The 14384-nt window shown below is 37.6% G+C and overlaps 1 protein-coding gene across 7 annotated transcripts in view; it reads right to left on the reverse strand.

Annotated features, from left to right (window-relative positions):
- The window catches only part of WAC (WW domain containing adaptor with coiled-coil), a 72507-nt gene that overhangs the window by 19251 nt on the left and 38872 nt on the right, over positions 1-14384 (reverse strand). For 5 of the 7 annotated variants that reach the window (XM_055146707.1, XM_055146706.1, XM_055146704.1 and 2 more), the window contains exons 4-7: positions 13497-13603; positions 10904-11019; positions 10139-10251; positions 5479-5787 (exon numbers count right to left, since the gene is read on the reverse strand). In XM_055146707.1, coding sequence (XP_055002682.1) covers positions 5479-5787; positions 10139-10251; positions 10904-11019; positions 13497-13603 — 645 coding nt within the window. The remainder of the gene's footprint in view (positions 1-5478; positions 5788-10138; positions 10252-10903; positions 11020-13496; positions 13604-14384) is intronic. The other 2 variants (XM_055146709.1, XM_055146708.1) reach the window with 1 other exon arrangement.

A 14384-nucleotide genomic window follows, 5' to 3' on the forward strand; every position in this document is an offset into this window, starting at 1 on the left:
ATGGATGATAAATGGTTAAATGGTTCATTCATTTTGCAAAGCAAATGCCCTTATCCTGCTCTACTATCTTTCTGGCCCTGAGAATGTCTTTTTAACGTAGCCAATTTTACTGACCTAAAGCACCCATTTGTTTTTGGCTTTTGTTTATAGGGTCCACACCCAGTAATGCTGTGGGGCCACCTGGGCCACACCTGGCGCTGCTTAGGGCAAAGAGAGGATGCAATTTAGATACCTGACTGAGGGTATAAAGTCCCATGCGCTATAAAGATGCATCTGTCTTGAAGGCTTTATAAAGGCTTTCCTACCCCTCAAGATATATATTCTTTCCAGTTATTTCTTTTGCCTTGCTGTTCAAAATATTTTCTTTCAGCTAAGCTCAGTATGCTGGATTTACTGACAAATAGATAAGATCCCTCCACTAACGTATTTTCACAGTAGTTATATAACATTAACTTTAACTCTATGGCTAGTTTTTCCAAAATGCTTTGTAGTCGTAAAAATTATTTCATAAAAAAGGAACAATAAATAGCAGATTACTACCCAGTTATCTTCCTAGAGCTTAAAGTCTATGATAACACAGCTGAAAAAGTCTTGATACTTTGAATTTCACTGTGTACAAATATTGATCAGATCACTAAGTGGAAGAGTATTTAATACACAAAAAATAACTGATTAGATTATGACTGTGGGACTAGCAATGTGACTGTGACTATTCAGACATGGTGATCTGAGGGCTAGCTTGGGAAATCACTCTTAAGCTTTCTTCTGTGTACTATTATCTAGTTTTCAAATTTATCTATGCTAATAAATCCGAAGTTACTTGGTAACTCCTGGAGAGGATATGCATACTTTAAGTGTAAAAGGCCCAGTTCTATTTCCAACACCACAAGCTCCCCAAGTACCACTAGGAGTTATCAAAGAGCTAGGAATAGCACCTCCAGGCACTACCAGGTATGAACCACCACCCAAGAGTCCAAACGTGGAGGGGGGAGAGAACGACCCAAAACACACCAAGTATGTTGATTAAGGGCATTACACTTATTTTTTCTTTTTGGTTTTTGGGTCACACTTGGCCATGCATAGGGGTGTGCCTCTGCACTCAGGAATTATTCCTGGCAGTGCTCGAGGGATCATATGGAATGCTGAGAATTGAACCCGGGTTGGCCGTGTGCAAGACAAATGCCCTACCCACTGTGCTATTGCTCTAGCCCCCTGGCCATTACACTTGCATTTATTTGACTAAACCAATAAAGACTGAGACTCTGAGTCTTGTGGTCTATTTTGTTAATACAAATCTGAAAAGGAGGATGAAGTTCAGGAGTCAGCTAGAATGGTCACAGAATTGCCAACCAGTGAAATAATTTTTATTTCACTGTGCTCAGGGATTACTCCTGGTGGGACTTGGGGGACCATCTCGGATTGTCTAGTACTGAACTTGGGTCAGCCACATGCAAGGCAAGCACCCATAGGGTGCTTTTTTGAGCACGTCAAGTTTCTCGACTTTTTATATACAGCTGACTCAATAAAGCATTCCTGCCAACAGGTGTTCAAATATTACCCTAAAAGGGGGTGCCTGACTCCCTTCTTTGTATTATCTAACAACTGAATTGTTCTCTATAAAACTAAAGAGCTTTGCTGCTTTTCTGCATTTCCATTCTTCAAGTTCTTTTTCTTAAAAGATGTAGTAGCACTGAGTAGACTGAAACTTCTTGCTGGGAGGCTTTCATTATATGCACAGCATATAAATTTTCTTTTTCTCTAAAATATGTATTTTTAACCGTGATAGTTGGTGCAGATGGTTCACCAATCCTCACATTATCATTATTCTTCCAATTACTTAAAATTACTTAATAAACATCTACTGTTTTTGTCAATCACTAGGAATATTATCAGTGGCTATTTAATACAGCCACCTGGGTTTTTATATTTTCAGATAGTATGGCTATACAATGGGCACTTTGTAAATAGGAAGTTTGTTTAGTATTTCTTACATTAATAGAGAAGAAGCCAGAGTAATAATACAGTGGGACGTGTAACTGCCTTGTTGCATGCAGCCAACTTTGGTTCAAATCCCGTACTGTCCCCCAGCCTGCAGGGAGTGGTCCCTGAGCACCAACAGGTGTGGCTCATGACCAAAATTAATTAACAGACAGGGACCAGGGCTAGTGCCCATGTTTGCCTGGAGCCCTGATTCTGAGCACAATATGAACCAATTATACAAGTGATAATATAAATTTGTTATATATAATTTTTTTTTTACATATAGCTTGTGATCAACAAAGATACTTAGACCTGAATCATTATGATTTGTCAGATTTTATTTTTTTGCTTTTTGGGTCACACCCGGCGATGTACAGGGGTAGTTAGTCCTGGCTCTGCACTCAGGAATTACTCCTGGCGGTGCTCAGGGGACCATATGGGATGCTGGGAATCGAACCCAGGTCGGCCGCGTGCAAGGCAAATGCCCTACCCGCTGTGCTATTGCTCCATCCCTAATTTGTCAGAAAATTTTAATGCTAAAATTCAAAGCAATACAGATCTCTATGTAGTTTTTTCATTCCCAGCAGGTCAACTGAGCCAGAAGAGCATGAGATACAGCAGTGCAGCCACCAGGGCTATACCCAGCAAAGCTGAGGTGTGTACAGCTTTTGTGTTATGGAGAACACAGATTTTGAAAACACTGCCTCACAGACCACAGTATTGAAAACTAGGTTCAGGTTCGTATACAAGAGAGTAATTTCCTTTACAATATGTTATAAAAAATAAAGGCTGGAGAGAGAGGGCAATGAGTTGAAACACATGGTTTGTATAAAGGCTGCCAGATTTCAACTGCAGAGTGTGTCCCCTGCCCCCTCCTTGCACCATAAGAACCCACAGCATGAAACTGGGGTTAGCCCCTGCACATCACAGGTGTGGCTCTAAAACAAGAGTAAACTCAGATGTATAAGAAAATTCTTAGCATTAAATCTGGGTTCATAAAGAGGATACCAGAGCCAGTTCTTTTAACGAAGGAATTACGGAAAATATAAAAGTAGAATGTGGTGATCAGTGTCAAGTATTTGCTATGATCTTACTAAGATGTGCAACTTTGTCTTTTTGGAACCGTCAAAATTTTGGGGGGTGCAGGGGGCGAGAGGGGATAGGGTGCACCTGACACTGCTCAGGGGACTGCCAGGTGATGCCAGGATTTGAACTACTGTCACGGCTGCTGTAACTTAACCTCTACACTAGCTCTTTGCCCTTCACCAACAGAAGTGACACATTATCACCTAAATCATGTAATGATGCCATCATACGTGAATGGACCAACAGAATGGCAGTTAATCAGTTAATCAGTAACGTACTGAAACAGAGATCATCTAGAGAGAAGGCTGGTTCTCATCCATGTGTGAGGCCTTAGATTTAATAAAGACTTAAAAAAATTAAAAAGCACCTCATTTTCAACAATGGCAGTGGCAATAAAAAAGAAAACATACACAGAATGATGTAGAATAGCTCATGATTTGTCAACATAACAAATGATGAAGAGCAAGGAAACTTTTGGGAACAGTGTTGTCACTGAGAGAGTAACATGAAGAAAGGGAGAAATCTGGGACACATTACTGCAAGGAAATTGAATAAATACCAGGAACTTACAAAAGGGAGTCTAATATAACTAAGAAATAAACCTAAGAGAGAAAAAGCTTTTAGTAGATGTGCTGCCAAAGCAAGCACAAAGAAAAACTTTCAAGAGGAATTTAAAACACAAAAAAACCCACCAAAAAACAAAGCCTTATATTGTTCTGTGATTAAAGAATCGAACTGAACTGAAAAACCCTTATTAACATCATCTGTAAAGTACCATGATATTACAGTATTAATTTAGATGTCACCTCTTTAGATTTCTTTTTATAAGTTTAATTCTATAAGGAAAAATATGACTTCTATGTATAAACCATCTCTAGAGAATCTGACACTTGAACACTTGGAACAACATGTCTAATGCCTATGAAACTATGTAGTTTAGTAATATATAGTAAGAGCCACAAAAGAAATTTAAGTAACATTCATCAAAGGAAGCTAGGAATAAAATTTGTCAACAAATTAAATCAAAGCGTGAACTAGTAAAAGGACAGGGGTCTTACATGGGCCAGGACCTGAGTTGGATACTTAGCACCACATGGCTCCCTGAGCACTGCTGGGAGAAGCCCTAGTGGGCCCCTGCACCACTTCATCACCAGGCTCTGCATTGCCCAACTGGCTAAGCACTGCCAGGTATAGCCTCCAGAGCCCTAGGATCAGGAGTGCTTAGCATTCAGGAGCCAATGGACAACAGACTGAACATGAAGACGAATGCACACCAACTAACCCCTCAGGACATAAGCATATACAACTTCCTTAATTACTGATGTTGGGCTGGAGAGAGAATACAGGGGTTAAGGTCTTTGCCTTGCATGTTGTCCAAGCCTGGTTCACTTTCATAGTATCACATACATCCCAATCAATACCAAGAGTGATCCTGGAGCACAGTGTCAGGAGTAAGCCCTCACAGTGGGGTATGTGCCCCACACTCGGGCACTCCCCCCCCGCCCCAATTACTAATGTTTCTTACTGGTCTACTGACTCTACCTATCTTTTGCTTACTTACTGACCAGTAATATCCTTGGTCTCTTGAACCCACAAGTTTGGGATTGGGATTGAGACTGTCCTAGGCAAAGACACTTATTCATCCCTTCTTTTTTTTTTTTTTTTTTTTTTTTGCTTTTTGGGTCACACCCAGCGATGCTCAGGGGTTACTCCTGGCTTTGCACTCAGGAGTTACTCCTGGCGGTGCTTGGGGGACCATATGGGATGCCGGGGATCGAACCCGGGTCGGCCGAGTGCAAGGCAAACGCCCTACCCGCTGTGCTATCGCTCCGGCCCCTATTCATCCCTTCTTACGCTATGTCAAAGTCAAGAGTCAAGTAATTATTTTAGAACATGATACTGTTACTGGCACCAAGCACATTTGGGATGCATAGGTTAATTTTTACTCTTCAGACAAAAGTTAAACCCGTGACTTGGGTTTTTTATTCCACATATAAAACCTTAATTACAAATTATGTAGAAATGACAAGTTTTAAGTATCTCTATTCATAATTACTTTAAATTAAAAAAATGAGAAAATTTCTAAACCAGAAAACAATTATCACAAAAATTTTAAATTACTTTATATAAATATGAAGGGTCATTTGGCTTTGGTATGTTAAATCATTGTTAACTGCATGTTATGTTAAATCACTATAACCTGACCTCAAAGTGTCAAAGGCAAAAAAAAAAAAAGACAAAACCCACCTAAATATGACTAATGCTACACCTCAATCTATTTTGTAGCACTTTAAGAGACCTTGAAAAAGAACTTATAACTTAAGTATTACTTAAGCTAAAGGAAATAATGTAATATAATCAGAAACTCTCAAACTATAGTTCAACGTGCAGCATCTAGTAATAATGGCATACCTTTTCTTTCTGTTTTCTGTGCAGGGACAGAAGATGTGGGTGTAGGCAGTTTTGATAAAGTAGATGCTCCATTAGCATCAAATGATTTCTTTGGCTGGTGATCAGACTGTAGCGTAAATGGACTAGAAGGAACAGTGCTTGGGGTAGCAGTTGGATGAACCACTGGTTTGATGGGGTGCTGTACTGGCGTAGAACTACTGTGAGTCTCTGCTCTTGGCAGTCTGTAGTCTCTGTCATTGTGTCTGCTTGTTTGAGACAAAATATTCTGTGGGAGCAAACTACTGGCATCACTGGAATGCTTGTCTTCCACTTTAGTTCACAGTTCGAAAAAAGAAGTTGGAATGATGGAAGGGGGAAGAAAAAAGATTACGTTAGAATCCTGTCTTTAACATCACCTAATTTAGCAACATACTTGTACTTATATCTTTTTTTTAAGGAAAAAAAAAAAACTGCTAACCCAGTTAGTGTCAGCAGTTTTACCACTATAAAATCCAAGTACTGGAAAAGTTCTAGCTTATAACTAAACTTAAGATTTCAAGTGGGCTACTGTTTCGGGACTCTAGAAACACATCATAGTTCAGAAAAAAAAAAAAAGTTAAAAAATCTTTAAATTTTTTTCCTTTAAAATATGGATAATAGGTTCTAGCAATTAAATTATCCACAGTGGTTCAATTTGGAAAACTCATCAGGCTGTTTTTTCTGAATACGTAATAACTGGTGGGCTTTAAAGTACTTTGTACCAAGGCTTAAAAGAGCTTGCTTTAGAATGATTGGATTTATGATGAACTGCATCCAGTAAACCAATTCGCAGATACCAGTCTGCTACAAAATCAAGGTGTAGATAATGGTATCTGAAAATAGAAACCCTCTATCACAGAAAAAATTATTATTTGCCAATACCAATTACATATAAAAATCAAACCATTTCAAATTTAAAGCCACAAAAATACTTCAACTCAGAAGATACTGAAAATAGTTTAAATTCTATCACCATGTTTTCAAAAAAGCATTATGAAAAGTTGACATCACCAGCTCACCAAATAGACCGACCCCAAAGCCTGTAGTCTAAATTCCAACAGTCCAGTGAATTAAAGAACTAAACTTTCAACACAGAAACATCTAAGCTTCAAGCACTGCTATACATGGTATTTCAAGGGAAGACCTCCCTGTTAAACAGCATCGTGCCCACCCTACGCAATTCATGATTTCTCTAGTCCAGACAAGCACACAACTCTTACAAGTTACATCAATGAGAAATACACGGTACTGCCAACTTTAATTACAACAAAACACAAGGTCTTTTGACTTAACTTCATAAAGTGGAGCACTATAAATAGCTCATGAGAAAAATGAACAAATAGATCTATTACAGTATAATAAACTGTTGCATGATATTAACTTACAAGTAGCAATTTGCAAGAACATACTTATTCTAATTAGAGCATACTTCATTCTAACTTCTGAAAAGACCACTATGTAGATAAAAACCTTAAATGGACAGTTCTAACAAAATAATTCTATTTTCCATTTCCACCCAATTTGTCAGGATCATTATCTAGAACTTTAATCACCTGGAACAAGAAAATTTCCTTTCTGTTCAATGCTACTACAAGCAAAACATATTCAGATACAAGTTAAAAGACAATTCCAAATTCCTAGGCATCATCAAAAAATTGCCAGCAGCATCACAGAATTAAGAAACTTGCAGCTATAAGAGCATTGTTATTCACAACTCTAGACAATACAACTCAAGCAGCAATTCTCTTTGTATACCCCAGACAAGATAACATTTAAGCAAATAACTAGAGACCAACAAAGGAGTGTAAGAGTGCCAGGAATGGTACTGGTCCTCCATATTCTATAACCCTGTATAGCAATCCCACAAAATCTGACCTGAAGAAAACATCAAGGCATGGTAATATTTTGAAAAATAAAATTAGCTTTGCATCATTTCTTTTACCTGTATTCTCTAAATCCTCCCAGCTTCCCTCTACCATTCACTACCTTTTATTGAACATGCAACTACTTAAAATATGGGTAAGCCATACCAACTTATTTTTGAGTAAACAATAGAAAATTTTTAAATGATTAGTGACTTTATTACCATGTACCAAGTATGATTTAGTTTAGCCATATTAAAAAAGCAATACAGCAGAGGTTGGAGAGGCAGTACAATAGGTGGGACACTTGCCTTGCACATGGATGACCCGGATTCGATGATCACCATGTCCCCAAAATCCCCTGAGCCCTGCCAGGAGTGATCCCTAAACGCAGACCCAAGAATGAGCCCTGAGCACCACCCAGTGTGGCCCAACCCACCTCCGCACGCATAACTAGCTAATATTACCCCAAACATTATCTCAAATGTTACCTAAAATATGTATAAAGTTACATTAAAGTAAAGAGTTACGGCAGATGGTGTTGAAATGGCTGACCCAGTCTGATTCTAGGCACAATGGTGCCCTGAGAATCACTGAGTATCCCTGGCGATCCTGGAGCACCACTAAGGTATGGGTAAACCTCACTTCAAACTGCTGGTCTGGAAACCCTGGAATTGCCAGGAGGAAATCCGGCCCCTCCTCCTGCAAATGCGTATAGCACTTGTTCACCAGGCAGGTGAACATCATCATCTTCAACAGCCACAATAAATGGGAGTGTGGGAAGGAATAAAACAAAGAATTGAACATAAAGAAGTAATCAAACAGTGGGTGGAGACCAACACCAAAGGGCTGTTTATAGTAGGGAAAGATTAGGAAACATACAAAGTACCTACGGATATGGTGATTTACAACTCAGGTCAGACCTGAAGTACAAAATACCACATATATAGTCAATAAATAAAGAATAAAAAGACACACACAAGTGTCTTTTACATATGACTGAACAAAATGTTCAAACAGCAACATATAATCCCAATTTTTGTTATAAAATAAATACATGTAATTTTTCTATGTGATACAGATAGCAAGAAAACATTATGTGCTCAAATGTACCTGTGTCCCAAGATGGCAATTTCCCATTCTGATATGTCAATAGCACCTTACTATCAAAATCATAATAAACAGTTTTAAAACTAAATCACATGACTTAACTTTTATCAAAACAACTCTACTCCTCCATTTACTCCTAAAAGCTAACAGGTAACTTTGGAAAGAATATGTAGATATGTTACGTTATCTGTTCTCTCTCCCTGAGAACCACTGAGAGCCACTATAAATAGACATGTCTGACGCAAACATTTTTTAAATGTTGTCTTTTCCACACATTTGCCACTCCTCTATATCCATCACCCCCTACTTTGTCAGATGACGCACAAGCTCAAAAGGAAAACTTTCACTTTAATTTTATTTGGTTGCCAAAGTTCAGTTACTTTAAACTGTGTTAAAGTACAATAGAACTGGAACCCTAGGTCTTCTGTCTCAAAATGTAATACCCTGAATTTCAGTTAATTTAAAGGCTATTATTTCCTAAGTGTAATTTCACTAATTACGAATCACGATTAGTGAATCATGATTAGAAAGTTAAATGTTCCAAAAAACATCCTAATTTAGTTTTGCAATATGATACAATCTATTTCCTTTTTATTCTTTCCAACTTAAAATAAAAATCATCAACATCCGGGGCTGGAGTGATAGCATAGCGGGTGGGGCATTTGCCTTGCACGCGGCCGACCCGGGTTCAAATCCCAGCATCCCATATGGTCCCCTGAGCACCGCCAGGAGTAATTCCTGAGTGCAGAGCCAGGAGTAACCCCTGTGCATCGCCAGGTGTGACCCAAAAACCAAAAAAAAAAAAAAAAAAAAAAAAAAAAAAAAAAAAAAAATCATCAACATCCTTTCATGAGACCTAGCTTTCTGTTTTGAATTAAGAAAGTATCCAAACATTTAAGTCAAGGACTTCCCAAAATACAGTTTAAAATTCGTCTCAGAACTCTAAAGGGCATTTAAATTTTATTTGGGACAATGTAAACTAATGAGAATATAAACTCTTTAGTAAAAGCTTCAGACTGAAATCTATTTTAAAAATGAAAAGCAAGCAATTTATAAAACCTCATTTGAACTAAATCTGACACCAAGAGACCATCAAATTATGCTCATAGTTCAATATATACAGATGAAGACCACCAAAAACAAATGAAGACATTTTCCAGTAGGCACTTTAACAATTCATTGGAAATTCAATATGGAGACATTATATACATGTTTAGAGAAATAAATTTTCAAATATGAGGATAAACAAGTTTCCCACTGAAAACATAAAATACCACACAAAATACCACTAAGCACTTTGATGTAACAATCATGGGTGTGATTCATTGTCAGACCAAAAGCCATCGAGTTTTCAGTTTAAAAGAACACAAGAGGTTTGAGGCAGAAACTATCTTAAAACGTCAATCCAAAATATGAAATTAAGTTTACCAACTAAGCTGCATTAGACCAACTATGGTAGACATTAGCACTATGTACATTATTTCACAATGTGCCCTTTTACCCTTTTTAGGAAACAAAATAGTTGTGAATAGTAGGCTAACTCAACATAAACGATATCTCGTGTTTCTATTATTTTAGTTTACAAATAAAAAGCTGCATACAGACTTGTAAATACATACACTATAGAAATAAAATTAAACATACTGTTTCAAGAAAACATTAGTACTTACTTCCACTGGCAAACCCACTAGTGGCTGTTGCTTGCATCACCTCTCTTCTGTAATCCCTATCTTTTGGAAAGCTATTAACTGCCATCTTGTTTGCTTCTTTTTGTCTTTGTTCTCTAAGAACAACAACAAAAGATACAATTATAAAAACTTTATCAAGTATAATGAGTGACATATACTACTCTTGATCAGATATTCAATAGAACGTAACACATTGGAGGGAGGACCTACAAGAAGACTGAACATGACCATCTGCATTTAGCTTGTATGAGAGATGGGCTGTACTATGTATATTCGTGCATTAAATCACGTATACAAAGAAAATGCATTATTGTCAAAAAAAAAAGATAAAGATTACAACTATGTAAAAGATATACAAATGAAAAGTGTCTTAATAGGAAATGTTTAAAATTAATATACCAATTGCTCACAGGTTGCTATGCACAACTGCTTATCTGGCCTAATATTTTCTCATTAAGGGCTGGGTCACAGCCAGTGGTACTCTGGGGACCAGACCTAAACCCTGGGTTCCTGCACAAAGCATGTGGTCAGCCTACTGAGTTATCTCCACAGCCCTGTCCTATTTGGTTTTCTTTAAAAAGACAAATTATGAAAATCAGAATGAGCCAAACACTGCAATTACAATGAAGAGGAATAACTATCACTATGCCTAACACCAAGAGGCATACAGTGCAAAAAGCTTTGTGTACCAAAATTAACCTGTAGAATCAAGAATGATAACTACTAAATTAAATTGAGAGCAAATACCTTTCAAGCCACTCTTTTGGCTTTTCCCACTGTGAAACTTCTGTTCGACAATTGTAGTAGTACTTTTTTCCAGAAGAGCTAATATGCTCAGACCAGTCATCTGCAGCATCGTAAGGCTTAAAAACACATTTTCAACAATTAGAAATGTCAATAGTGTTTAATCAATTGAGGCGATACCAGAATGTAAAAGGATACATGAGACAACTGAATGAAATAAAAGGTGCCCTGATAAAAGGCAAGTATTTGCATACACTTTTATCTTATGAGACCTATGTCTATTAAAACCTTCAACAATAATAATGGCAGCACCCATATACTATCAAATGAAACAAATTTTAATACATTAACATCTTGACTTTATAGGGAAGCACTACATAAGCTCTCATTATTACCATCACTTAAATTCTGTCACAACTATCTATCACAACTAAGTGGTTTGAATGGCATCACAGCAAATCAGTTATAAATTGGTAAAAGCCTATGACTATAACCACCTGAAGTGTCACAGAATAACCCACACTACAGTAGAAACTATGGTGACCACGCTTCTTTTGTTTTGTGGCATACCTGACGGTGCTCGGTGGCCCAATTAGTGCCAGGAACTAGGCCTCTTGCATGAAAAGCATGGGATCCAGCCTATTAAGTTATCACTCTGGCCATTAAGCTAAATCTCTTAGCACAAAGAGCTTTGATAATGCTTGAAGGTTTATTTTCAAGCTGTTATTCCACTCAAACACAAATAAAATTTCTATATTCTGCTGTGACCCGAGAAAGTCAAAAAGAACTAAAAGCAGACTCAAAATTAAACTGGTCAAGTCTTCCATGTTGAGAATATAAACTCTTAAGAATATTTTAAAAAAGGGGGGGGGGTGTTGCTGGAGCAATAGTACAACGGATAGGGCGTCTGCCTTCCACACAGCCGACCAGGGTTTGATTCCCAGCATCCCATATGGTTGGCCAAGCACCACCAAGAGCAATTCCTGAGTGTAAAGCCAGGAGTAACCCCTGTGCATCGCTGGGTGTGACCCCCCCCAAAAAAAGAGTATTTAAAAAAAATGGGGCTGGAAAGCAAGTTAGGGCACTTGCCTTGCATGATGCCATCCAAGGTTCAATCCCTTGCACGCCCCCATAAGCACCACTACCCATACAGTCCCCCAAGTATGGCAGGAAAGAACTGTGTGTGCAGAGCCTTGAGCAATGCCAGGTGGCCCAAAACAAAGAGAATGTAAGAAATATTTCCTTTATCTTATCTTTCCTTCAAAAGTCTGTACAAGGAAGGTAACATGTACTCTGAGATCCCTTATGCCTCTGAAGACCCACCCGAGAGAAAGACCCCCCCAACACATGAACTGGTCTTCAATTTGCCATTTCTAAACACACTTTCCTATTTTCCCATGTAAGCTGCTTTCTGTAACATGCAGTCAAAATGGTTCTCTCAGATGTGATTCTGTCACCTTGCAATGTGCTGGCACATTACTTCTTAAAGCTCTTTCTCCACCTGATCTAAGGAGTGACCTACTCCAGTGCCAGTGAAACCAGACCTTCACTTGATTAAAGTTTGACTTCACTTGATTACAGTTAGGTGGTATTTAGCACTGATAGGTTCTTGAATCCCCTGTCACCTTTAATATACTGACATTTTCGCTGCAATTTGTTTCACTGAAGCCATATTAAGTGTGAAGCATTGGTGGTATGATACATGGAACATGTCATAGAAGTATGTGCACAATGTGAGCCAACTGACAATGTCTGGGGACATATATCTGTGATAGAATTCAACGACTTTTTTTTTTTTTTATAAAACTTACATTATTTGGCATGAGAAGTAAATTTATGGTCCGCCCCCCACTCTCTCTACAACTTTAGCTCCTACATTCTTCTTCCACACTACCAAAATGCCTTTGTTTCACCCATGTCATTTTCCACTTCTAGGACAGTGTAGGTGCAGTCCCTTTGCACACTACATAGATCTCTTCGACTGGCTCTGTGATATCCAATCTGTTAGGTAGCATTATTTATAATACCTTTATACAGTTTTCATTCATATTAGAAATTCTGAGTGAGTGCCCCCAGAGCACATTTAACATGCACTATTTACTTACCATGGTCTCCATTATAGTTCAAAAGTTATTAACGTGGGCCATGCTTTCTTAGTTCTACAAAGCTATAATCTGGTGTATATCTGACAAACTGAAACCTTAAATTGTGTTGAATGTGTCTATTAAAATTTGCACATAAACTTTAAAGCGACATTTTTAAGCATTAAAAATGTCATACCTTATTAGCATTGACTTCTTTTTATAGATATCTATCTAGAACTGTGTCAAAACACTGTAGTTCCTATCTCTGTATGTGTATGTTATAAAATGTTCATACATTATGGAGAAAATACGAACTGTACAAAAATGCTTAGGAATTTAATATCAAGAAGGTATACTCTGACTAGACTAAGTTCATTAGCTATCCTCAGCTCATTAGTTCAATCAAATACATTACAATCACTGGATTTTTAAAAAAAGTTTAAAAATATTTTATATGACTTTTGTTTTGCAATAAATTAAAACAAAATAGCACTGCCTGTTTAAATACTTACTGCATCTGAAGTTTTGCTTGGATTATTGCTTGGATTAGAAGAATGTGAATTTGAACTATGAAGAGCACTGTGGTTGTGTGAATTTTCTTGTGGAGAGTAACTGGTCCCTTAAAAAAAACAAAGAGAAAAGTGAATTAATTTTAAGTTGCATTTCATGTTTAAATGTGTTTTTATCATAAGTTAACAACTACTTTTTCATTTTCTGGTTTTTGGGTCACACCTGTGATGCTCAGGGGTTATTCCTGGTGGTACTCTGGGGACCATGAGATGCTGGGAATCAGAACTCCAGGCAGCCGCGTGCAAACGCCCTACCCGCTGTGCTATCACTCCAGCCCCACTTACATGTTTCGTACATAATATAGCTTACCGATTTCCCTAGTTACATTTGAGTAACTACAAGAAATACACTTTTTTTTTTTAAATTGAAGATGTGGTTAAAAGAGCATATATCCTGTATGGCTTCATATCCAACTGAGTGGAACAATATTAATAATTCAATGTGCAAAATGTCATCTATATAATCTCCAGCAAAACTTTTTTCCAAAAATAAGTCACTGGGAAAAGGCAGAAACATAATACACAGAATGGCACACTCACACAAAGACACAATAGGTAACAGGAGTCACAATTACACATTTTACACTATTTTCTATTGCCTTAGATTTTTTACACTCTTCTCTAATACATGCAAAGCAAAATTGAGATTCCATACTTGTCAACCCTACGAGATGAGACTTTCTATATTGGTATCTGCTTGTAATCTTCTTAATTCTAGCTCTGTACTGAGCTCTGACTTATTTTCTATTTGGCTATCTAAAATCTTGTTTTCGCTCTGTTCCAGCTCACTGTTACAAAGTCTTAGCCATTTCTGTGGTTCTGACAGCCAAT

Source organism: Sorex araneus, chromosome 9 (assembly GCF_027595985.1).
Source record: "Sorex araneus isolate mSorAra2 chromosome 9, mSorAra2.pri, whole genome shotgun sequence".
Taxonomy (NCBI): Eukaryota; Metazoa; Chordata; class Mammalia; order Eulipotyphla; family Soricidae; genus Sorex; species Sorex araneus.